This window comes from Dendroctonus ponderosae, unplaced genomic scaffold, assembly GCF_020466585.1.
Source record: "Dendroctonus ponderosae isolate FM_Combo_2020 unplaced genomic scaffold, Dpon_F_20191213v2 Dpon_F_20191213_1, whole genome shotgun sequence".
NCBI lineage: Eukaryota > Metazoa > Arthropoda > Insecta > Coleoptera > Curculionidae > Dendroctonus > Dendroctonus ponderosae.
Genome location: NW_026017110.1, coordinates 59,194,748 through 59,220,405, shown reverse-complemented (window position 1 = coordinate 59,220,405; position 25,658 = coordinate 59,194,748). Strand labels below are relative to the sequence as shown.

The following is a 25,658-nucleotide window of genomic DNA, read 5'->3' as shown; positions in this document are numbered from 1 at the left end:
AAACATGGACAAATTTCTCAGTGGTTGATATTTAAATTACATAATTTGCATTTTAGTGTTATCGCAGTCTTAAATTTATTTTTTTTTATTCACCAGCCGTTCCAAGATTGAGGTAATATGAAAAAATAAAGCCCAAGAAAATCTGTACCCACGCAATTTAAAATGAAATCTAATAGATAAGAATAAGGGAAATTTACCGTAAAAGTGGCTATCAATGTTATTTATATACTTAGAAGATTTTTGGAGTGAAATAATTTTCGTTTTGTTCAGTTTTTTTTGACGAATGATACTCAATTGGAAGTAAAATAAAACTTTCCAGAAACTTGAAGATTTCTACATGTGCTAATCCTAGCCACGAATTTTTGTGTTGGTTTCCAACTAAACCCAGCTGATGAGGGCCAATAAGTTCGAAACCGGTTTTGGGAATGCCTGAGATTAACACATTTTAAAATATGTCTTTACATCAATTCTCAATTCGTTTCGTAAATAGAACTCGATGAAATGGAAATTTGAGAAAAATCTGTTTATAAGCACCAAACTTTCTACAGGTCAGTAGGATATTTGCGTTTTACTAATGATGATATATTCAAAAAATAAATAAATGTGCGTCTATTTTTTGCTTACAATTAAAAATTAATATTTTTATTTTTATTATGTGTGTTGTTATTATCGTTTAATTAATCGGTGGTGTTGTCAATTAAAAATCCTTATAAACTATTTGGGTCTGGTTAGTAAAAGTGAATTACTTTTAAGATATTCTAATAAAATTCTGAAATTCAATATTGTTTTTAATTTATGGACATCTCTTGTGACTTGTGATACTTTATACGAACCAGGTAGACCGAATGGGCATGGCGCGACTACTTTCATTATCCTACTTTCTCTCTTATGTCCGCTTAAAAAGATCTGAGGTAAAATGTTCAACCTTCTGTTTCTTATTACTAAAGCCAAATTAAGAGGGGAGACTCATCTCGACGCCAATATTGTAAAGTGAATCTATATATTCCACCTATTCGTCAGGTGCAAGATATTTTTCAAAAACCATCACCGCCACTCACATGGTGTTAAATGTAGTTTAGTGTTCTTTTTTTTGGTGACTTAATTTTGGATTACCTTTTGCCATGTGGTCACAACAGGTTGGTGACAACATATTACAAACTAACAAAAATATATCATACCTACTAACAAAGGTTCCAAAAAAAAATTATTTGCTTTTCATTAACTTTAGTGGTTTTTTAACTTACTTTAAGTATATTTGTGTCTTTGCCCTTTCCATATTTATTGGTTCATTTTTGATAATTATCAAAGCGAAAATTTTGTTGTTTTCCAATTTGCTTTAGATTGAATTCCGGAACTTTGTACAGGAAATTAACAGTTTTATAAACAACGATTAACTGAATTACACGAAAACATTTCCGCTTTTTTACAGTGGAATTTTTCATTCGTTGTGAACAAATACTCATTGAAATGCAACCAATATTTTCGCTAGGTCTATTTTTCAGCACATTAACAGCCTCTAAAATGCTATAAAAAATTCATATTCACACATATTCGCCCGAACTGGTCATTTTAAACCACATTTCTATCTGCTGTGTTTGGGATACAGCAGATTAACTCATTAATTATTCTGCGAAGTAAAACTAGTATAATTATGAAATTAATTAAATTAATATATATGGCTTTTTAGTCGAGGACCCATGGACGATTTCCCAAAAAATATGCAAAGCAATGCGTATTTCTCAATCAACAATGCAAATCCGTTAATTAACAAAGTTTTTAAAATTTGATATATGTTTTACCAAATTTTATTGAGTCTGATTATTGATTTTTCTGTATATTTCCAGCTTTTATCTGCAACATACTATTTCAGACCTAATATTGCTAATAAAATGTTCAAAAAATGAGGTTTGGTACGATTTGAGCGCTTTAGGCCATTTCAACTGCAGTTTAATTGATGAACTGTAATTGGGAAAAGTGGGGAGAAAGCGCACGAAAACAAATTAGCAAGGCTTTATTAAAATTTTCAAGCCGATTGTCGAATTTGCGATCTAACCCCTGGTGTATTTTAACCGGAGCTTTTTGCATGAAAGGGTTTGAAACATGCATTGAACAAAAAAAAACGCGAATTATCTGAAAATATGCATAGTGGAACGTCGAATATTGATCAGTTGATTAATACGTGTTCAACCACTTTGTATTCAATAGTAGAGATGTGTGAATGAAACTATTTATTTGAGTTTTCAAAAGTTTTCTTATTAAACTTTCTCGCTCAACGTCTTCCCCCCGATAAATAAAAACGGTTTTGCTTTCCTCACAATTTTTATGTACAACGCCAGAAAAACAACGGCGCATCTTAAAATGAAAGAAATATGCCCACCGTTTTACGCCAAATGGTAAACTTGAGATTAGGAAAACTTTGCACATAAACGTCCCAATTCGGGACACATTTAAGGTGAGTTTTAGCCAACTAAAACAAGTGTCCAATCAAGAAAAGTAGCATTGCATGTCGCGCAACAGTTTGAGCACGACTTTTTACTTTTTATCTTGGAAAATATATGGGCATGTAAAGGAAGTTATATTCATTGACGTAATAGTGCTAATCTGTTTTTTAAATGTGCAAACTATGTAAATTTGTGAGTGTACTAACATCAGGAAATGTGCAGATACTGGCCCTCATGTTAGTACGAAGTAGACTGAAAGACATTTTCAATGCAAGTTAATCAACAAGTAGTTTCCATTTGAAATAAACCATAAATTGTTAGCCGATTAAAAATGGCATGCGGCTTTTCCAAAACTCGAATTGCTAATATGCAATCCACACAAAATTTAAATATTGCACCTCGATGGTTTCACTATAATAGCAAAATAATGTCGCCAACTGACCGAAACACGCTACATTTCGAGCTGAGCATGTTTTCCTGTCTAAACATTTAAAGCTTGTCATGCAAATGAGGTAATGCACCTCCTAGGAAAATAGATAATGGCCGGTTTTGCTATTTTTCTCTCCATGTGAAATTCGCTAATAGAATGAGGACACAGTTAAATTAGTTAAGTAGAATTAAATGTATTGGACTAAAAGCAATTAAGAACTGATTGATTAAGAAAGATTGAACTACGGATGGATATCCAATTAGTTGAAAGTAACTTTAGACTCATTTTTATCTTTAATTGCCGCTATATGCCATACAATGCAGAGGTTTAAAGAACTTGTACTTTCTATGATTTAGGGTCATGTTTCAAGAAGCGAAACTTTCCCTCAACAGCACTGTTGATGGAGCGCCTTGCAACAGTAAAATGCCCATTAAAAATGCAATGTTCATCGTTTGTAATTTATTTGAAAAAATAGAAACAAATCATCACGTTATCTCTGTCCCAATAGTGTTCGAAATAATAAATTTAGCAAATTAAAAGACTCCAGCGTGTAATACTTTCCTTTTTAAACTGAATATATTCAATGGAAATTGCTAAATGTTTGGGTGTTGTCTCATCATTATCGAGAGGAATGTTTAAATATGAATAGTCAGCCGCAGGCACCGGCAGATACCTGTGAATAAATTTACTTTCACAGCCAGGGTCAACTTTCATTTCAATTTCAATGTCACAGTCAGTTGAAACAGGTTGAACTAGAACCCATTTCTACAAATTTGCGTTGAATCTTTTGTTCATTTAATAATCAATTACTGAAGATTATGATCGTATCCTTGAAGTCTCGCACTGTATTAAATGGACTTGCATAACGATGCCGTTAATGTAAAACAATGAGGTTTTCTCATGCAACATCTACTTACATTCTTGTTCTTCTAGAACATGTGATTATTATAACGATTTTTTCCAGTGGGTGGGAATTTCCTCTTGTAGATAACAGTGTTGAAGCCAGTTGTAATTTTTTATTGCCAGTTGAAACTCAATATGATTCTTCTTAACAAACTCAATTAGACAGCCAACTCAATTTCCATTAGCAACACTCAAAAATCCCATTAGCTAAAAACGCAATTCAAAAAGTCCCCGGACATTTGAATTTCCCAGCGCAATCCCGAAAATGCACCAGCACCAATTTTCATGTTTTATATTCACATCCGCTAACCTAATGGATTATGTGGTTTTTTGCAGGTATTTGTTGCATTGCTGTCGGCTTGCTTGACTTTGCAACATGTTGTTGCTGTTGTCAATAATGGCCAAAACAAGAAGAATGAAGAATCATTGAAAACCGTTGCCGAGACTAAAGAGAGCGACAAAGCCAATGAGAATGCGGGGGATTTGGTGGCGGAAAGTTCCGAGACGTCCAACCGAAGGGACGCTTCAATTCTCGACTCATATGGAGTTCCCAGCTTGACCTCCGCTAGTGGAGCATCGGTGAACTTGCCAATACCTGTCTATGGGGTTCCGAATGCGCCATCTAATAATGTGGTTTATCCCGGACCTCCTCCAGATATACCTCCACCTCCTCCTAAAATATCACCGGCTCCCTTATACGGACCACCAAAGCTAGGGAATGTATACGGAGTACCACAACTGCCGCCAATCACCAAAGGATATGGAGCTCCATTAAACATAAAATATGGGGCGCCGGCATATCCACTCAACCAGTTTTCGTTTAATTTGAGCCCACCCAAGCCCATTTACGGTCCACCTAAAGGCGTGTATGGACCTCCAGTCAAGCCTTTGAAGTACCATAAATACCCTCCAAAGAATTTCAACTTCAGGCCCCCAAAGCCCGTATACGGCGCCCCAATCATATCCGGTTTCAAAGATAATTTCAACTACAACAAAATTAAATCCAACAACTACCTGAACACCAAAAACTTCAATAATATTTTCGCGAGTAATGTGCTGAACAATAACGCTTTCTCGACGAATTCGTTCTCGAATTTATATTCTGGCGTATCCAGCTTGAATCATCAATATGGAGCCCCAATTTTGCCCCCCAAAGTTCAATTTGGAGGGCACAATGTGGGAATATCCACGCAATATGGAGTTCCGGAGAAAGTGATCGAATCAGGGCCTCCACTCACGGCCTACGGACCTCCACAGCCCTCATCAAACCCCAAGCCGCCACACCCAGGCGCTCCAGCACCACCTACACCTCCAGATATCAAATATGATGGATGGCAGCCAATCCCTGGTCTGGTTTCTAAACGCCCTGAAGAGGAAATACATCATATCACAGCGGAAGGTTCCGGGTACCATGATTTATCTCCACCTCCTCTTGGTAACGGTCATAATCAGCTAGGTAACTCCTACGGAGCTCCAGCTGTAACTTTAGATGTCAGTCACGGGAATGGCCTTAGTGACTCATACGGAGTGTCTTTGAATGCAATAACTGGATCTAAGGGAGTGAGTGACTCTTACAGCGCTCCTTTGGGCACAGTGACCGGAAGTGGAGGAATTGTAGCATCCTCAGGGGATGAAGCCCATCATGCTGGAAGTCACTCCAGCTCACATAGTAACTCCCATGGAATCAATCTGGATCTGAGTTCAGTAGGCGGAGCTCACGGCTCTGATATCCAAGCAGTTAAGAGCGTGGAGTACAACATAAGCCCTCAGGGCCACTCCGGTGGCAACGGACATCAAATATCAGACGTATACGGTGTTCCTCATGCTGATGCGTTTTCCTCTTCCAACTCATACAACAGTTTAGAGTCCGCCTCGCAGACCTACAAGGGCAGTTTCAACTCACACAGCCATAAGTCATCTCATTTCGCTAACTCAGACATAGGCTTAATTCCGCCAAGTGGCATTTATGGAGCGCCCCCAAGTAACCAGTACGGGACACCTTTGTACACGAATAGCAACTACAAAACATCTAGTCGGCCAGGATTTTACGCCGATGCTGGAAAAGGACACTCATATTTGCCGCCAGTCCAACCTCTGAAGTCCTATGGAGTGCCAAGTGGATCAACAGCTATTTCTTTCCAAAACGTTGCTCATGGTTCCGCAACTGCTGGGATTGACCTACAGCATAGTGGCTTGAACATTGAAGGCGCTAGCGCGTTGCCATTGACCAGCTACAATGTCCCACTGGGAACTATTGATGGAAATTATGCTCTTCCAGAATCCAATGGAGATATCAGTGTGTCCTTAGACTTCTCACATCCCCCGCTTACTATAGACTTAACAGACGGCAAGCAGGACCGCGATTGCTACAATAAACAGCAACTGCAGGTGCCTTCACTGGCATATGGCGTGCCTTCTGCGGACAGTTATACTTCTTCACTTTCTAGCCTGACTACGAATATTGCCACCTCTCACGCCCAAAGCATTGTTCCACCATCTTCGTATGGAGCACCCGATTTGGTTCCGCCTCAAGCTCAAATTTCAGTGCCATCATCCCAATATGGAGTGCCAGATTTAGCTCATAGTGCATCCTTTAAAACTGAAGCAAAGGTGAATTCGGTAGCAGAAAGTGAAGAAACTCATGGAAAAAACTATGGAAAATCTGTAGCTGCCAGTTTCGGGCCGAATAGCGAGCTGGTAGAGTCCCAGTCTCTCGACCTGAATAATATTCCAATACAAGGCAATTTGGGAAGTTACACCCTTCAAATTCAATCAGCCGATGGAGCCCCCGGTCAAGTACCACACACTCAGGTGTTAAATGAAGGTTTATTGCAATCTATACTTCAAGCCATTGAACAGCCAGGCAAACAAGGCCAAAATACAAAGTATCCGATTGTTTTGCAGCCCAGCGTTGAGCGGAACAATTACTCGATTAATGAGACTATCAGTAATTTGGACGGTTCAAGTCCACAGGCCTCCGAAATAAGCGAAGTGATCGTTGAAGCACCAAAAGACAGTAATTTGGGGGATAAATCCGATAACGTTGACAGCGAAGAGTCTTTACAACTCTTAGACACGAGCAATATTGCCCTGTATTATAAGAATGACGACGATTCGAAAAAGGTAGACGCCGAAGAGAAAGCGGATGAAAACAGTGTCGATAATGAGAGTAATTAGTTTCTTTAAGACAAGAATATCTAGTGAGTTCGGCTTTTAATTCCACAATCGGCAACAACAACTGCTTCATCGGGAAACTGAACGCATTCACTGCCAAGGTGATGAAATTGCTCAAAACATCAACATAACATTGCCATTTTCAAGTTTAAATAGGATATCTACGATTGTTAAAAACCAAATTTAGTATCTAAAAACCTCTAGATCACACATAACAATCTGTACATATTACTCTTAAGTTACAAAAAATGTGTTAGTATATTTAAACCTAAAATAGTCGTAATATAATAATTATTTATTTTTGTTATTTATGTTAAAGTTGAAGATAATAAATATTTGATTTTGATGTCCTAGTAATTAATTAATACGCAGTGCCAGTCTCATTAAAGGAAAATAAAAATCATCATTCCATAACGTCGGTTAGGAATGCCGAAAAAAAAAGATCAAAAGCATGGTCCTCCAACCAAAGGACAGCAAGAATGACGCTTTGTGTAAAAAGTAGGGTCACCCGAGAAAATTCTTCGCCAAGTTAAAACATCCTTTGTATCCGTAGCATTTTAGGGTTGATGTCTTCACAAATGGCCCTTTGTGTAGTTCGGTCGTTTTCCCTAAGTCTCCGTATGATGTATAGCAGGATTAAAACAAAGCCATAACATACGATGTCCACTGAGAGCTTAAGTGCAATGTTAGTCCAGAGCAATATAATATCGATTTTTCGATCACGTAAAGTTAATTCGAGTGCCGGACTCATAATTTCTTTCAATATTCCGAAGAAAATCCCCGACGATTTTTAAAACATAAATTTATTGCTTTCAAACATCTCTGACAACATTTGATAATGAATTATGGGGATGATCAACTTTAATGAATAATTGTGCCTGGATTTTAATTTGAAAAAATTATGCAATTTCTCTTCTCAACTCGTATACAGAACGAGTATACTGTGCGAAAAATTGTTAACTTCGGTCCAAATATTCCCTATTCAAAAGTGCAAATGTGTAAATATACAGGGTGTTCCGTGAGCACATGATCAAAAGGGTACCGCGATATTCTCTGGATCAAAAGGACACGATCTGACCTAACTTTTATTAACAAAAAATGTCTGGATTATCTGCTACTTATGGTCAAAGTTCTTAAAAAAATATATCTTTTTTGAAATATCGGGAAAATGGTATGATGTATTTTGGTGAAATTCGCTGTAAATTTGTTCTTATATAAGACTTATACTTTGATGACACAATCGAGTTCATCCGTTTTGGACAAGTGGTGAATTCTTGAGTGTGGTCCAAAAACTACCAGAACTTTTTATTTGGAGGAGATGATATCAATAAATTTTTTTGGGTTGATGCACTAATAATTTATTCACAGTTTTGTGCTCGTTGTAAAATCTTGTAGCATTCATAGTTTTTGCTCAAAAAAGTATGTCTGCTTTCTTGCCACTTTACAATGTTAGACGTTAACTGCAAATATGCGCCGCGAAAACGCGTACGCTTTTACGCAAGTTATCTTCGCACAATCCTAATAGTTTGACCATGTCGATTACTTCTTCATTAGAAAAGGTCAATCGAAACGAATTTGTGAGATTGATTAACAATTAAGTTATGCCTCGTATCACGATATTTGTAGTTAATGTCTAATATATTTAAGTGGCAACAAAATAGAAATATTTTTTTCGCAAAAACTATGAATGCTACAAGATTTTACAAAGGGCACAAAATTGTCAATAAATGATTAGTGCATCAACCCAAAAAAAAATGAATAGATTTCATCCTCCAAATAAAAAGTTCTGGTAGTTTTTGGACCACACTCAAGAATTCACCACTTGTCCAAGACGGATGAACTCGATTGTTCCATCAAAGTATAAATCTTACATAAGACCAAATTCATAGCAAATTTCACCAAAATACATCATACCATTTTCCAGATATTTTAAAAAAGATAATTTTTTTGACGATCTTTGACCATCAATAGCAGAAGAGACAGACATTTTTTGGTAATAAAAGTTAGGTCAGATCGTCGTTTTTTGATGCAAAATATCGCAATATCCTTTTGATCATGTTCTTACGGGACACCATGTATAGGCAAAAAATTAGATACCTGCATGACCTATACGATTTATGAAACTTTGGGTGTTTAACATGAAACTTGCTTCATCATCTGGAGGTCCATTAAATTGCCATTAAATCCGTATTTTGATTTCATTTTGGAATCTTAATCCGTCTTTGAGAAAAATCGATCTAACAAACAAAAGGTTTTGATAACACATCAAACACTCTTCCTTCAGCTCGAAGAAGGTTCTCAATTACCTTCTGAGCGAAGACTGCCAATACACACAGAATTTAGAACATTGAAGCTACGAATAAGACACAGGATTTTTGAGTCGGAAATTGGGGAACAGCGGCACAAAAAGTATTTTGATGGAACAGGTAGGAATTTAGGGATTTCTATGCGATAAGGAGAAACTGTTTCTTTTTTGCAAAAAAGGTCAAACGTTATCAATTATTAGAATTTTTTTTTCAAATCGCTGATTTGACTCTGGAAACATTTTGGCTTCTATAAGTTCCGACTTCAAAGCACTAGATTTTTCATATGGGCTCCAATTAAGAAAAACCCTTGCAAAAACCAACATTTTTATGGTAGATCGATGTAATTCTAAATATGAATAGCCTTTTAATTAAAATCAAAGCTTCTTTACTCATGAGCCCGACTCGCCTTTTTAGAGAAACCGAGAATACAACATTACATAACAAAAAAAATAAATATTAAATTGCTGTGTGTTAAGTTTGAGAAAATAGGAATAAAAGGATCTTCAATATGAGTTCAAATTAAAACGTAACCAGTTTGAAACCTAATAATCATTTTAGTCAGCTGGCGATTCTCCTATCCGATTAAATGCAACTAATAAAAATTCGAATTGCCTGAACAAAAGATGAAAAGCGGAAAGGCAGTGAAAATATAAAGCAATAATAGATCTACGAAAAAAGATTACTTGTTGGATTTAAATGTTAAACGGTGCATTTTCCGGTCGGCGAGAGCTAATTAAACAGAAAACGATTCCTCAAAAGTCCGCATACTGGTCTATAAATTGCCAGCCAAAGAAAATTAATTCATCCGAGCCTGGAAAAAGCTGCGGGAGTATCCTATAAGCGCCCCGACTGCCGTTTGATCTACAACTCTTCTTTCTCCCGATCAAAACGGGCTGAGGCGAAACATCCACTGGTTAAATTGAAAATTTCTCTACACAGCAGCTGTTGACATTTTTCCCATCCTGAAAATGAATATGTAATTAAATTTAAATTAGATTGGATTTTTCGTTAATTTGACTTTGCCAGAGTAAAAAGGTTATGAATTTTAAGAGCATGATTTCCTCGCTTTCTTCCAGACAAAGGCTACATATTCCATGGATTTGTGCGCTGCATATTTTATGAAGTGCCTTTAAACCATTTATCACTCCAAAATGACTTAATTCTCAAAAAACAATTACTGATTCCAAATTCCAAACAATAACTACAATTTAGTAGAAAATTCAAACTTACCTCCACAAAACACTACTAGGAATGCACTTAAGTACTTACCTTCACAAGTTCAATGTCAACGAGGGAGTGGGAGTAAAAAAAGTAATCCAATCTATTTATTGATTTATTGAGGATTAAAATACGTTACAAAATTATCAAAACAAATACATGAAGTGACCTAAAAACATTCAAACAGAAACCCGCGGATCAAGGAATAAAACTTTTTTGCATGCACAATAGCATTAAGATAGGTGATAGAAAAAAGTCCTAAGTCCTTCCACCGCAAATTCCTAATATTCTTATTTACTTTACCAAAATAAACGAAAATCTAGATATACAAAACTTCTGTAAAAATAAAAACTATTTATCACTGAACAAAAAATCACGAATAATTTGGTATTTAGAACATTGGTACTAAACAAATGAGCGGTTATATTGATAACTCTCCAATAGTGGAAATGAATGACTACAAAACAGCGTTTGAAATTTAACATAGTTTGGGGAAACATGGGGAAAATTTGATATTAAGCAGATAGCGCGAATTCTGCTATTCCAAGGAATAAACTCTAAACAGCAAAATATTGTAATTCGGGATTAAAAACTGATATTACTTGGACGTGAATGAAAATAAAAAAAATCGAAGTTAAAATACATTTAATATATATTTACGAGGGATAATGATTAATTAACTTTTAAAAGGAACTACTGAATGCTTTTCGACCTAAATTATTCACAGTAGATATGAAAATTGATGGATTATATGTACAGTAAAAACTCACTATCAGAAACTACTAATTACAGTTTACAGTTTAGAAATTTATTCTTCAACACTGATCGCACACTGAATTGGTGTTTGACTTACATGATAAGCTATTGATGAGTACTGATCACTGGTAGAACTCTTAGAGTTCGAAATTTAAAAATCAGTTTATGAAATCGGGCTGTAAAAGGCAATTGCTTATAGTATTAAAGAATATTACACTTCCTATGAAAACCTATGGTAAATAACGTTATTAAAGCTCATTTATTACCTTAAGACCAACACAAAAATGTACAGTATTTACGTCCAAGTTCCGACAGTAGATATTAATGGTAAACCGGACACGTTGAACATTTAAGTAACTAAAAATTAGGTAAATAGAAATATATTTTTTTTTATAAAATGCTCTCAAGGAACACGAGTTTCCGAAAGCATAAAACACTAACTGAATAAAATAAATAAACTTTAATAAGGTTTAGCAACGCTTTAACTAGTAAGAGTTTAACAATATCGCCTTGACTACCGATATTTAACAAACGATCATTATTCGTCTTTTTTGTCACATTTGTCAGCTTCAAAAAGCAACTTTTCCCAGTCAATCGGAGTGCCATGAACCTCCTGCTCTAACCATAAGTTGTAGTATCGCTTAAAGCTGTCTGAAAGATCATAATCTTGCCCCAGAATGCTGATTGGGTTATTATCAACAGGTTCAAACTCGCTTTTCTTAAAAAAAATCAATTTGTTAACTCAAAATTGCAATTAACCAATATTACAAAGGTTGAATAATTCTATTTGTTTAAGAAAAAATCACCTAAAAGCTTCAGCGAATTTTTTTTAAAAGCGAAAATTATAGTACATCAGAACGCCAAAATGATTGCATGTACTTACTTTGACTTGAGTGTATCGGCGGTTATTAAATCTATCTACAGAGGCTCTGAGCGCACATTCTTCGCTTTGGAAATCCCATGGTCTTGCATCAATGTCTGAAGAAAATATGTAATATATCACAAGTTAAATATTTTAATCTTACCGTTTCCATATGCCCAGTCATCGTTGAGGCGATGGCGAACTTTCTGGTAAATAGCGCTAATAGTTTTCATGTTTGATTTGCGCCATTGCCTTCCCAAATACTTAGTCTGCATTTTCAGTAATTTCAGAACATACAACTGAGTCATTGCATGTCTCACTTTTAGTGTGCGTTTGAGAATGGGAGCTGATTTGAATACCACAACCATCTGTAAATCGATGTAAAAACGGTTTGTTGAATTTCATTCGGTTTTTCAGGACCAAATTTACCATGATTCTCGAGTGCTTCCACTTGGTCAATTTATTTAAAATTCTAAGAAGGTTTATGCAGGAAAACATGTTCCTCCACGAAAATTGAGCCGCGTCTCCTATTTCAAGACTTTCGGCGGTGAGATCGGGCTGGTCTCCAATTACACAAGATGGAAAATCCAATATCGGAATTCTAAAATTATCATTTCTAAGTTTTCCCGCACAAAGAAATCGTATATGGAAAGATAAAGCATTTCAGGCACTTTAACCATTAAAAACCAAGCGAATCTGTTCATACGTACCTGCTTTGAAAGTATTCATATACAATATGTATTAATTTTTAAAAAAGCACTGGCAAAAGGTTCGTAATTCTGTTTCAAACCCCAGCCCTCTAAACAAAAAGTGATAAATTGACTTACGCATTTTTGGAGCCAACATATCCCATGATGTTTTGATTAAAGAATTTAAGAACCAATGGGATACAGTTCGCAAAAACAAGATGTTGTGACATGAACTCGAACTGATAGATATGGTTCAGCTTGAAGTGTTTCAAAAATAGCAAGAGAATTGCTGACACTGCTTTAACTATAATCTCCTTGTGCCTGTTGACGTCGATTCCTAGTTTCATTGACTGCAAGACAGTCATACTGTGCGAAATAAAAGAAAAATATATAATTGAATATACTCATTTGGTTGCAACTTACGGCATTTCCTCAGGCAATACATCAGCCATGATATTGATGGAATCGGTTTTTGCTTTGGAGGTGGGTGCAGCAGCTAGCAAAATTTTCAACAGAGCAATCATGTATTGAGGCAAGCTCGGAAGCATAGCCTGATACAGGACTTCAGCAGGTGTATGCTCAATGAATTCTTCTTCGCTTGAGACTGGGTTTCGAGCAATCTCTTCCTCCTTTTCGATTTGCAGCTCAACTAATGAAGTGTAAACGTGCTGTAAATAAATGCTAAATAGCAACTTGCATTTGATAGGAACTCTTTCAATAATACCGCTTTTAAAACTCTAACTCCTTCATGAATAGGCTCGGGCAATCCAAACAAAGTGGTTCGATCTCCAGGCAAGCTGTAGCCTAAAAACTTCTGTCTTGCATTGTCCAGGAACACATCGATATCCTTCTGCCGAACTTTTGGCTTCCATGGCAAACCTCTTGGAATAACATCATGCTGTGGAGGAGGTGAAACTTGCATGTTATACATGTTCAAAATGTGATTATTAAACATCTGATTGGTTTCATTATTATCTGTGGGGCGTCTTTCATCATACGTTGCCATCTCGGCTAATTCGTCCCCGTTTTCATTGGCCATGGAAGTTTCAACTTCCAAGCCTAGAGATTCCTGATCATCTAAACTACTTTGCTTTATGAGACTCTGAAATAAAACCCCAACGTATTTTCGAGAAAATGGAAAACAGTAAAAAACAACGCACTCTTCTAAATGGACGTGTACTACGCTTCTGATTTTGGACTTCAAGCAAATCTGTAGCACTCGCCGGTGGTGATGAAGACCTCATGGTTTTGATGATTTCCAAAGTGTCTTCACCTTGAGGTGGCAAATTAAATGAACGGCGTTTTTCTGCCTTCATTTCCTATTGAAACATTAACTAGTCAAACTGGCGCTAGAATTTCTATTTAGCATGTTACCTTCAATTCATTCATACCACCCAAAGTTACAAGCGTAAGTTTCCATAAAAGCAACAAAACTTTTTTCATAGGAAAATGAGGTGCGGCACCGCTGCAAAACTTTGTTACCATGGACAATAGTTTTATAATCAAATGATCCTCTCCATCTCGCTCTGTTAAAGTTAATTCAGAGAATATATTAAAAAGTGAAGTTGGAATAAAATTGTGCAAAATTTAACAAATGAAATCGACGAATACGAAGATATCAAGAAACCTTACCGATCTCAAACACAAAAGCCTCTATATCCTGGGTATATGCTGGGTCGCCTGACAATTTTTCAATTCTGATTACTTCCGTTATGATATATAAAACGGATAAAATGACACGAAGATCCTGAGAGTCAGCTAGTGAAACAGCAATTTTCCGCATTGCAACATGCGCAGCAGTGCTGTTACTAGAATGTAAAAAGTTACTTAAAGACGCATAGAACATGGCATTTCATAGGACTTACTCGATTTCAATATTTAACAACTCAGTAAATAAAGCAAATGCACCAAGCCGAAACAGCATCATGGAATTTATTCTAGTCCAGTGCTGCTGTTCAGTATCGGATTGTACCTCAGCCCAACAACCTTGGGCGAGGTACAGGAGGCATCTTGCACTCCTCATTCGCAAAGGTTTCACACTAGACTCAAGCTGATCGAGTAGTTTCATCATTACCGATTTGCGCGCTTCTACCGATAAACGTTTCCAGTTGGGTAGAAGATGGTAAATTTCCATTTGGTCCTCAAACGCCTGAATACATTAAATTGTAAATAGAATTTAAATATTGCTGCAAAAACCTACTTTGACATTGAGCTGTAGCTCTGGTTGTTCGGTGTAACTATAAAGCTCTGCAATTTCATTGCCGTGAGTGTCAGCGTCATCATAAATAAACTCAAGATCGGGAGAATCTGCTCCACCGCCCTGAAGAGAATAAATGGAGTCTCAGAAACTTGTAATATAAAATATGACCAAAAGAAAAAAACGAAAGCGGCAATTTTTCTTTGCGGTACCTGACCCAGATTAAAATTATGCAAATCAACTGAAGAAAATTTGGGTTTTTCTTCAGCGCCTTTCGAAGCATCATAAACTTCTTCAGGAGGTCCAAAGACTGCTCTACGTGCATCTTTATCTGTAGGTGTAGCTGTGGACCGTAATTGAATTTTACGGGTGGGATTGTGCTTGGGACAAGCTTTGACACTCTAGAATAGTCAACATGGACGGGTGATAGTCGAGGGAATTGACAAAATAGAGACATGAAGATAAATAATGTTTAAATAATACCAAAATACCTGATGAACGACTCCAGTTTTTTCAGGACATGTAGGATCAAAGGAAAATTCGGGAGATGTTACATCACAGGTTGAAGTTGGAATGCTGCTTGAACCTGCTATCCACTGAGCATAATCTGGTAGGCCAGGATAATATCTAAGAGCGATTTCAACCTGATTTTTCCTAGATCTTTCCGACGGCGGTTTTACCGGTTTAACAGTTCGTAGAAAGCGAGATAAAGATGTGTCTGCAGGTTTCCGTACAGAAGAAGTCTTTGCCTGGGAAATATATTTAGGAGCATTTATCTCCTTCAATGCTGTTTGTATCAATTGCAAATTAAAGCTATGTGATGGTGGCTGTTCGCTTCGCATTCTCGATCTTGAACGATGGGTTTTAGTTTTTAAAGTAGCTTTGGGAATTGCTCCTTGCTTTCTGTATTTTGCCAGTGAAACTTTAGACGATCGTGGTACTATGTGTTTAGGCTCGGAACTGGCATAAGATGATAAATCTAAGTAATTTACAGAAGTGCTTTGCAGGCTAGATATTGGTAGCTCAGTCTCTTCATCTTCCGACGTTGAAGGGTCTTCTATTGCTACAGTGGAAGGTAATGTTGAAATTTTTATTTTTGGTTTAAAATCCTCTTCTACTGAGCTGAAGCTATCTAATTGATCACTCTTAGCAGGTAATGTTGAAGTTTGTATATTTGGTTTATTGCTCTCTTCCTCTGAGCTTAAGCTATCTAATTGATCACTCTTAGTAGGTAATCTTGAAATTTTTACAATGGGTCTGTTATACTTTTCCACTGAAACAAGACTTTTCGGCGTATCTAATTGATCACCAATAGATGATGCAGTTGAGGCTTGAAATGGTAGGTTTGCCTTTTTATATAAATCAGCAAGTGATAAAACAGGATCAGTTTCCTCGGCAGTAGAAGGTTTTGGCTTGTCAATTGAACCACGAAAGTCACCTTTCTCATAGATTTCGGAAAGTACAATTGGGGTCCATTCCTTTGATTTTTTGGTTGCGATAGAATGTCCACGTGGACTAAAATCACTAGCACGCGAGCTTGGTTCAATGGCCTGTTCTATGATTGTAGTATAAGGCTCTGTTAATTCCACCAAATCATGTATAATATCAGCAATGTTCTCCAAAGGGTCATTAGATGTCGAGGACACTGGCGCTGATGTTTTTACAGTGGATTTACCATAGTTCTCAAAAAGGTCTCTAACATCTGAGACACGTCCACGTAATGGAGGTGAATTCGACAAAGACCTTTGCGGTAATTGCACTTTAGATGGTCTTTTGTATACATCAGGGCTTGGTACCTTGCAATGCGGAATACATTCACATGGACTTAATCCTTGTAAGCAATAAGGAAGCTTTAAGTGCTTGGAATATCCGAATATATCAAGGTCTGTGGACTTTTCTTGAACAGGAACGGGTGTATCAATAGTAACATGTGGTTTAACGGTCTCAAACTTAGCAATTAATGAAGCCAGTCTACCAGGTTTGGGCATAAATGTAGATTGTGCAAGTTTAAATGGTGGTTCAGCCGATTTAAAGAATGTGGGGCCTTCTTTTCCAATCTTAGCAATAGGTTTGGACTTACTTGTGGGTTTTTCTGAATCACTGGGAGTCTTACCCGGCCCTTGGTCAGTATGGGCGGCACCCGATGAGTTATCATCAGAGCTTACGCCTGCAACTGGTCTTTTTTTCACTTTACCATATTTAGTCGCCGTTTTGGAAGGATCCATCGCAATGAAGCGCAAATTGCGTGCAGTTAATAAGCAAAAACGAATTCACAAAATTAGCATGAACAAAAGCGACGCCAAGCTAAAACAAAAGCGCGGCAAACAACCACTAGCAATTGTTTCCTAGGCAGGGTAGGATTAATTGCAAGTGCTATGAAGTTAGTGAATGCGACCTAAACAAATTGTACTTTTGGATGAATAGTACTTTCCTAACCCTAATGTATGTATTAAAAGCAGCGCAGCCATCAAATATATGAAACAATAAAGTTAAATAGGTTTTTCTTTCAGCCAAATGTACTACTGTTTGTTTGTTTCAGTCCTTACATCGGAATCCAGTCTTTGACGTCTAATAAGCTCTCTCAACAAAGGCCTCACATCCTTCTTTCCATTTCCATTTGAATCCATCTCAATTTTAATAGCATTATTTCATTAATTATTTTATAAAACACTTTTGTATCAACTAAAATATTTGAGAAACTCCATATTTTCCTTGCGTCAATTGTCACCAATACAACTTGCTCAGAAAAATTGAAATAATCAATTCATAAAAGTATTAATCCATTTGTTTGCATTTATATATTAAATATATGATATTCTTAATATATTTGATAGTTCATTACTACGCTAAGTCCTTGTTAAATCATTTTAGAAATTTATTTAAATCATCCAACCTGATTTGGGCGTGGCACATAGAGTTTCATTTTTGAAATACTGCGTTTTTCTCTCACATCTTAAGCCAATGACTTAAACCGAAGCATATATTGAAGGCGAAAAGACTGGAAACGTATTTTTTTAAAGAAAAATAAAAAAAATGTACTAAAACTTCACTTATTGTACTGCGCAGCTGCGGCAATTCTTGTCCAAGCAGCATGCTTCACGCACGACCATCATGTAAGAATTTCCGAACTGGCACGTTTTGTTAAATATAACTGGGGTGTTCGATAGAATGAAACACTCACCTGTTTAAAACATTGTTAGTATGAAATTATTAATAAAACAATCAAAGAAATGTATTTGCTTGATAAAGTAATTCAGAATGCAAGTCGCATGCGTTGGCAACAAGGAGATATGCTTTACATCCACTGGATATTGGATGGAAATATTTAAATAAATAATTATTCCTCTACTATCTCTCTGTTAGGAAAAAGCTAAAGGCAGTTATTTTCTCACAAAAATCACTGGGCCACAAATCAACAATTAGTATGATCAAATAAAAATATTATAAAATAGTTATACATAAAAATCAACGAGTGTGCTGTTGCCATATTCCACCAAAAGGCAACTCTGAACAAACAGAAAAGGAAGATGCAGAAAATTCCACCATGATTTATTTTGGAGGGAATTTGTTTTTGTGCAATGTTTTTGAATAAATTGAACGGAAAATTAATTATTTAATAGCGACAATTGAATTGTATCGTTTAGTGATTGCCCTACTTTACCAGTTCCCCTTGGGGTAAGTTTTCTTTAATGTTGAGGTTAAAACAACTTTCAAGACAACAAGTTTTCGTGCGGCCTGAAATCGCAAATATTGAATGAAACCCCTGCTTGGAATTTACAACAAGTTTCAGGATCAAATCATTTATTTAAAAAGCTAAAAATGGGCATTACTGGGCTGTTGCCGTATTTAGCAAATGCCACAAAGCCTTGCCATGTATCAGAATTCAGAGGTGGCACAGTGGCTGTAGATTCGTATTGTTTATTGCATAAAGGCGCTAATGCATGTGCAGAACAGCTTGCTAGAGGAGAAGACAGTCAGATGTAAGCAAAAACACCACCGATTTTCAATTGACCACAGTTTAAATATCTTGTTCTTTGTAGGTATGTCACATACTGTCTAAAGTACGTAAAAATGTTCCTGTCGTACAATATTCATCCTATAATGGTATTTGATGGGAGGAACCTCCCAGCTAAGGCAGAAACGGAGGCTAAGAGACGAGAGTCTCGAAGAAAAGCTAAACAGAGGGCAGCTGAATTGCTAAACTTAGGCAAAACTGAGGAAGCCCGAACCTACCTCAAACAATGCATTGATATTACTCCACGAATGGCCCATAATCTCATTATAGAATGCCGCAAAATGAACGTCGATTGCATAGTAGCACCTTATGAGTCTGATGCTCAACTAGCGTTCTTTAATATAAAAGGCGTTGCAGAATGTGTAATCACTGAAGACTCCGATCTGTTATTATTCGGATGTAAAAAAGTGTTGTACAAATTGGATTTGAGTGGCGCTGGCCGCCTTGTGGAATCCGAAAAGATTTGCTCTGCAATGAAAATGAGACCGGATCAATTCACGTTTGATAAATTCAGGTACATGTGTATTTTATCTGGCTGTGATTATGCGAACAGTCTCAGTGGAATAGGCCTGAAGAAAGCGGAAAAATTCCTTAAATTAACTGCTGAAACTGACCCGGAAGTTGTAGGTGACAATGTGCCTTTGTACTTCTCAAGGATAACAATTTAGTGTTTTGTTTTAGTTTCTTGATAGAATACCTAGGTATCTAAACATGAAGCACTTGGTGATCACTGAAGAATACAAACGAAGTGTCTTAATTGCTAATGCCACATTCCTGCACCAAGTGGTCTTTGACCCATATAAAAAGAAGTTGGTGCATTTAACAGATCCAGAAGTAAAAGGGACTAATCTAAGTCATCTTGTGAACGCAGGCGACAAGTTTGATGACGAAAAGGCGTTTGAAGTGGCACTTGGAAATCTTGATCCCTACAGTTTCGAGAAATATGATGACTGGACTCCATCAGAGGTAAGTGGACATTTTTGTTGATGAGTAAAAAACCGTCTTATTTTGGTAATTGTCTTCAAAATTTAAAGTCTTTGGCAAAACCTAATTTGTTCCTGTCTTGATCACGAAATGATAACTAGTGCCGTTTCCATATAAAGTACAAAATTCTTATCAACACCTACTACAGAAGAGTAGCTGTAAAAGAAATTCCCTATAATTGTAATGTAAATGTTCATAATGTAAATGAAATTGCAGTTACCGGAATACAGTATTTGGTCGGGTATTTACAAAAAACGAATTTCACGAAAGCAGGAGAAACAATTGCAAAAGCAAAAATTCGAACAATTCATGACAAAGCAGACGGTCAAAGAAGAATCGCTTATAATCGAAGAGCTCGATAACGAAGATTCTCAAATCACCAAAGAATTATCGATATACACATCCAGGCTCGAGGTGTCTACAGAAAAAAAACCCGATGATGACTGCATAGAAGTAACAAATAAAAATGAATTATCCCCGATTCTGACAAAAAACCCGTTTCTAAAAAATAAAAAAATTAGTAAATTTCCGAAAACATACACTTACGGTGACACTATAGTTAAAAGCAGATTCTTCTGTCCAGAATCCCAGAAAGAAAACAAAGACTCAATACAGTGTGTAAAAGAAGTCGAAGTTGGAATAGAGCAATCAACAAGCAAGCAGCAAACTAGCATAAACTCCGCAATTCCAATACATTCCAATCCAGAATTGCAACCAAGTGGTAGCTCTTCCGAACAACTAATCTCACGAAAAAGGGGTTCAGACCAGCTAATTCAAATTGAAAGCAAAGACGCTTCAACGGACGGTCCTCGAGTTGCGCGTGACGAAGAAGTCATAATTGTAGACTCGCAGGTAAGTGAAAAACATCGGAACAACTGGTATGCTCTTATTGGCCACCATTTTTAGGAGAATGTGAAAGTTCCGGAAACAAAAAAAAGAAAGTTTGGTCCTGCTCGAAGAGTCGGACTTACAAAAGTTCCTACTTCCCAAAAGACATTGCACAGCTTTTTCGGTAAAATGAACAAGAGGGAGTAAATGCCACTCTGTGATAATTGTAATCTGCCTCATTTTTTTCATGTACGATTTGATATTGCGTTACCGCATTTATTTGTGATGTTAGTTTTAATCTGTTTTCAATATGGTCGTGTGTTAATAGATATTTTATATATTTCATCTGTTTCTATTTGGGAGGGGAAATAATCACGCTGGGAAAACTGCAAACGTGTTTATTATCAAAAAGTATTTAGAAATTAATTTTATTTTTATCCTAAATATGAAATTTCACATTTTCGTAGTCCATGCGAGTAAATTACATGAAAATTAAAGTGTTAGTTTCCTATATTCAAAATATACAACAAACATGTTCAAACAACAACAAAATATATAACGGTCTTGGGAGATTGTAAAACGAGATCTTCTAGTAAGTTGACTTCGATTAAGAAACTGGGATATATGGGGAAAATCACTAGAATTTTTTTTAACGAAAATATGACTGCATTTCAATACCAGTACGAATTGGCATACATGAGAAAATTCGGTTAAAAATCTACCTATTCTCAATATCCGCGCCTAGCTTCCAAAAATGGCTCTATGTAAGCCGATTTACTTTAGTCACAGATAAGCTTGTTTTAAGTATAACAAAAAGACCTTTGTCTTGGGCACCGATATTGTTTCATCAAATTAACAAGTTTTGCGCGAAGTAATATTAAACTTTCGCTATAACAGAACGAATAAACTACTGAATTGACAGTACGAAGCTTTAAAAACAAGTTTTGCCTTTTAAGTTGCTCATCTATTATTCAATCCTTTTCAGAGTAAATTTCGTTACTATGAAAAATATCGAATTTGCGTTTGCAACCAGTTTTACTGTTAACGAACAAATTAGCTTGTTTTGTCATAAATAAACAAACCATAACTTGAAAAAGAATAATTACTGCTAATTCTAAAAATGTTCGTAGAAAATTTACTTTCTGGCATTATGCAAGCATAATTTTGAGTACCTAAAAGTTGTTGGTAAGTAAATTTTGTACCTATACCTAAAAAGCCTCAGGGACAAAAACAAATTATTGCTCTTTCTTTGAAAATTACTTAAATGACTACAGATACTTTCAAAGTGGTGACTTTGAATACATTACACTGGGTCGCATTAAAAATATGACATATAAAACTACGTATCTACTTCACTCCACGCCACCATATTATACATTATAGTTAACACAACAAATATACAGCAATGTAGAAAACCGGGAAAATGATATCAAAATTGGGAACTCCAGCTATTAGTTTAAACAAAAATGACCACAAAGGCCTCTGAGGTAATAATTAGTAAAAAATCAACAACATATCGATCAGTAATTTTTGAAATGCATTTGAAAACATTTTCAAGCAATAAACATTTTGCTTGCAGGTTTTCGGTACGGTATACAGTGTTCCTTACAAAAGCTTTGGGATCTGGGAAGTCGTAAGAAATATAATTAATTTGGGAACACTTCCTTTCGACATCCTCATTATAGACATGCTTATATTGGACACTGCATAAACCGAGTTCACAAATATATACATACATGTACTCTAATATTACTGATCTACTGTTAATATTAATGAAATCAGCCTCTGGTCAATGTGTAACAAAAAATACTAAACCTAGAAAAAAATTGCTCAAATGGCCCTAACATAGAGAAAAATAATATGTATATTCTGGCTACAAATGTAATTGCACTTAAAGTCTATACCTCTTCCTGTCTCTATGAGACCCATAAAACTTATAAATAAAAACATGTTATAGCGTTGGTAAACACAGTATCTCTTCAAGAAAAAATATGCTCATTTCGACCATTAGAGTCTAAATTGAAAAACATTAATAAAATATAATTAATAATAGAACATCTTAAAATTCAAGATATTTTTGATTATTGGTACATTTTCTGGAAGAGTTACTCAAAGTGTATTGGCTAGCCACTATCATAATAAACCATTACTTGACATTTTAGATGTCCTATGAAAATTAAAAGATGTAAGGCCCCTCTTATACTAATCAATTACCAAGGCAGCCGAGGCATAGCTTACAGATGAATCGTTCATGTTACGACACTGACTTGACTGAGCGTATTTCAAAAATTTCAGACTAGCATTTTGGGAGTTATCGCTCCTGAGTAGTTCTTGTATGGCCTGATAAGGACACATCAGCATAAGTTAGATAATTTATATTTAAATTAAATCCCAATGGTTTGTCTTACCTGTAGCAGAATTCCAATAGGGTGTCTACCGCAGATAGTATTTCCATATTTCTTAAGATAGTTTGTAAATTCGGTCGGATTCAAATTTTCAATAATATTCATGCCCTGAAAAACCCAATTTTATAATGGTTTTGGAATAGAATTTTTAAATTTCAGTGTTACGTACAACACGATCCAGTCCTTCAATAGATTGATAGACACTACCGTATGACCTATCATAATAAGTGTATCTGAACCTATGACCCCAATGGCAAAAGTCTGATGATATTATAAAAAGATTTTTAGGATCTGCTAAATATTGGGCGAAAATTCGGCCATACTGTGCTTCCTTTTCTGGTGTTAGAGATCCAACTAAGATAGGAACAATAGTAAATTGATTTTTGTAGCTAAAAGACAGTACCTATTAGTTTGATTAATGCTGTTGATTATTAGTGGAACATTGATTTGTTGTCGCTAACAAATACTCACTTTTCCATAACTTTTGCGATATAAGGTAAATGCATTTCTATGCTATGTTCGTTTTCATCCGTATCCAAATCCATCCACTCAAATTCACCGGTATTCTCTAGTTCATTATTCACTATAAAATATAATATTTATAAAAATAATGCGTTTGATCCAGTAATAACGATATTTTGGATTGGCGGACACGAATATTTGTTAACAAACCTGTCATGTCTATATGTAAGTCATACAATGGAGTCTTATATTTTTGTGCACTTGACAAGGCACAGCCTGGCAAACGCACATGGTGAGAAGGGCCCAGCACGAAGATTCTACGTACTACTACAGGACTAATTTGTCTGTAGGCATGTCCTCCACATGCTCCACAGTACTGATATCCAGCATGACTGAAAGGGAAGTTTCGTTGAACTACTAACATTTTCTGTTGGCATCTTTAAACAAAATTCTAGCAGCTTTTTGTTAAAAAATGAATTGGCAGGTTTGGACACGTTTCCTGAAACTGCAGGGCAATTTTTTTGGGATTCAAATTAATCCGGACATATAGCTTTCCGGGATGTATACACGGTGGTGCAACCCAGAAGAGTTGCAAGATTATTGCTAACTGGTGTATAATCTTTTCGACCTGAGAAGCGCCGCAATATGCATATGCTTCAGTTTATTATAACGAAGATATCTTCGATTAACCGCTTAAAATTTCTCCTCCCAAACTGCAACTACCTAAATAGCCAAACGCTTAAAATTTGGATGTGAAATTGGTTATTTTGAAAGCTATTTTGGAAGATTTCAGGTAGGCAGAATAATCAGGGTCAGCATTCCGTTCGAAAGCAAGGGGTTTGAAACCAGGAAAGCGCCTTATTTTTTTATTAATACATTTGCTAAATATTTAATTCCGATATGCTGATAGCAAATTTAGGAAATCCTTTAATCCATAGTCAGTTAAATCCACCTGAGTAGGTAAATGTATCTGTCTCAATTATCTAAAAATGTTCCCTACACGAAAATGTTGTTTTTAGCTTCACCTGACGTGTTTCGGATAAGGGGAATTAATGGGATTAATTGAAACTTTATAATCACCTTTAAATAGAAAGGTGCGCCAAATAAAGTATTAACAAATATACGTCCCTACCTATTTATGTAAATGAAATATTAGTCAAATGACAACTTAAAACTATAACATGTACAAATCAATACTATACATAGTGAAAATGAAATAAACTTGTTTAAGGTGAATGATTGTGCATGCCTAATATAGACAATAAAGAAAGAAACTAGATATGATAGCTTGGTTTACTTACGGAGCAATTATTGCCCTGGCAGGCCCATGGCTTAGATCAGCTTGGTTAAGCCAGTGGTCCAATTGTCTGGACAATTCAGCTCCTGAAAGAAATCCAAAGATTTCAGTTACGAGAGGTGAATGTAGTTAGAGTACACAAGACCAAAATAAACAGCTGATATCTGGCTAGTTGTAATTCATTCATTGACCTTACCTGAATCAGTGTACCAGCTTCCTGCGTGTAGGGCTCTTCTTACAGGCATTGTCAGTCTTTTAAATTGCGAATATTACTAGAAATATTACAAAGATGCCTTGTATCTACAAATTTGATAATTAGACAACCTTCCTAAAAAAGAACAAAATAACATACAAACCTGGCGCAAGCGCTTCAAAGTGTTGATTTGGGGCCCTTTCACTAAAAATCCGTTCAGTAGCATCCAGTCTCTAAAATGTCCTGTATCCATTCGCGAACACGCAATTCGACGAACCCGTGCGTCTAGATAAACATTATTTTTTTTTATATACGCATTGAAATTTTTCCGGGAAAATTTCATATACTAGGAAGGATTTTAATATATTTTCTTTTATTTTGCAGGAAACTAGAAATTATTTTACAGCGGAATTTTATTAAATTAAAAAAAATTACGTGCGTGTTCTTTTTGCTTATGTGCCTTTTCACTTTTCCGATTCTTCCGGCTTTCCGTTCTTC

The 25,658-nt window shown here is 36.0% G+C and overlaps 4 protein-coding genes across 9 annotated transcripts; 2 read left to right on the top strand and 2 right to left on the bottom strand.

The window, feature by feature from the left end:
- Positions 1–965: 965 nt before the first annotated feature.
- LOC109532941 lies at positions 966–7,294 on the top strand. Its single transcript, XM_019898090.2, has 2 exons — positions 966–1,136; positions 4,111–7,294. The coding sequence occupies exons 1-2, from the start codon at positions 1,122–1,124 to the stop codon at positions 6,949–6,951; spliced, it is 2,856 nt and encodes a 951-aa protein (XP_019753649.1). The 5' UTR covers positions 966–1,121; the 3' UTR covers positions 6,952–7,294.
- Positions 7,295–11,468: 4,174 nt separating this feature from the next.
- On the bottom strand, positions 11,469–17,971 carry LOC109532918 (striatin-interacting protein 1). Of its 3 annotated transcripts, none has more exons than XM_019898058.2 (14): positions 17,523–17,613; positions 17,057–17,149; positions 14,980–15,099; positions 14,645–14,928; positions 14,412–14,587; positions 14,154–14,305; positions 13,940–14,098; positions 13,504–13,881; positions 13,203–13,447; positions 12,918–13,145; positions 12,520–12,691; positions 12,254–12,458; positions 12,112–12,206; positions 11,469–11,946 (listed from the first exon to the last, which is right to left on the bottom strand). In XM_019898058.2, the coding sequence occupies exons 2-14, from the start codon at positions 17,129–17,131 to the stop codon at positions 11,767–11,769; spliced, it is 2,469 nt and encodes an 822-aa protein (XP_019753617.1). In that variant the 5' UTR covers positions 17,132–17,149; positions 17,523–17,613; the 3' UTR covers positions 11,469–11,766. The 3 variants fall into 3 exon arrangements, with proteins under 3 accessions (XP_019753617.1, XP_019753618.1, XP_019753616.1); XM_019898059.2 differs by having other exon boundaries at positions 17,057–17,143; positions 17,523–17,605; XM_019898057.2 differs by lacking the exon at positions 17,057–17,149 and having other exon boundaries at positions 17,523–17,971.
- Positions 17,972–18,506: 535 nt separating this feature from the next.
- On the top strand, positions 18,507–21,146 carry LOC109532923 (exonuclease 1). 3 transcript variants are annotated; one of them, XM_048661662.1, is made up of 6 exons: positions 18,507–18,651; positions 18,767–18,956; positions 19,017–19,614; positions 19,673–19,957; positions 20,192–20,827; positions 20,882–21,146. In XM_048661662.1, the coding sequence occupies exons 2-6, from the start codon at positions 18,796–18,798 to the stop codon at positions 21,008–21,010; spliced, it is 1,809 nt and encodes a 602-aa protein (XP_048517619.1). In that variant the 5' UTR covers positions 18,507–18,651; positions 18,767–18,795; the 3' UTR covers positions 21,011–21,146. The 3 variants fall into 3 exon arrangements, with proteins under 3 accessions (XP_048517619.1, XP_048517618.1, XP_019753625.1); XM_048661661.1 differs by having other exon boundaries at positions 18,761–18,956; XM_019898066.2 differs by having other exon boundaries at positions 18,507–18,956.
- Positions 21,147–21,817: 671 nt separating this feature from the next.
- On the bottom strand, positions 21,818–25,383 carry LOC109532924 (protein MEMO1). 2 transcript variants are annotated; one of them, XM_019898067.2, is made up of 8 exons: positions 25,320–25,383; positions 25,164–25,267; positions 24,972–25,053; positions 23,881–24,062; positions 23,680–23,791; positions 23,378–23,597; positions 23,212–23,316; positions 21,818–23,143 (listed from the first exon to the last, which is right to left on the bottom strand). In XM_019898067.2, the coding sequence occupies exons 2-8, from the start codon at positions 25,210–25,212 to the stop codon at positions 23,006–23,008; spliced, it is 888 nt and encodes a 295-aa protein (XP_019753626.1). In that variant the 5' UTR covers positions 25,213–25,267; positions 25,320–25,383; the 3' UTR covers positions 21,818–23,005. The 2 variants fall into 2 exon arrangements, with proteins under 2 accessions (XP_019753626.1, XP_019753627.1); XM_019898068.2 differs by having other exon boundaries at positions 25,324–25,342.
- Positions 25,384–25,658: the final 275 nt, after the last annotated feature.

Coding starts and splice junctions, on each gene's coding strand:
- LOC109532924 (XM_019898067.2), bottom strand. CDS start 25,212: ATGCCTGTAAGAAGAGCCCTACACGCAGGAAGCTGGTACACTGATTCA. Junction 24,063..24,971: donor GCCAGGGCAATAATTGCTCC/GTAAGTAAACCA, acceptor CTTCCCTTTCAG/TCATGCTGGATATCAGTACT. Junction 23,598..23,679: donor ATCGCAAAAGTTATGGAAAA/GTGAGTATTTGT, acceptor ACTGTCTTTTAG/CTACAAAAATCAATTTACTA.
- LOC109532918 (XM_019898057.2), bottom strand. CDS start 17,603: ATGGATTCAAATGGAAATGGAAAGAAGGATGTGAGGCCTTTGTTGAGA. Junction 12,207..12,253: donor TGACTGGGCATATGGAAACG/GTAAGATTAAAA, acceptor TATTTTCTTCAG/ACATTGATGCAAGACCATGG. Junction 11,947..12,111: donor GCCGATACACTCAAGTCAAA/GTAAGTACATGC, acceptor ATTTTTTTTAAG/AAAAGCGAGTTTGAACCTGT.
- LOC109532923 (XM_048661662.1), top strand. CDS start 18,796: ATGGGCATTACTGGGCTGTTGCCGTATTTAGCAAATGCCACAAAGCCT. Junction 19,615..19,672: donor CTGAAACTGACCCGGAAGTT/GTAGGTGACAAT, acceptor GTTTTGTTTTAG/TTTCTTGATAGAATACCTAG. Junction 20,828..20,881: donor TCATAATTGTAGACTCGCAG/GTAAGTGAAAAA, acceptor CACCATTTTTAG/GAGAATGTGAAAGTTCCGGA.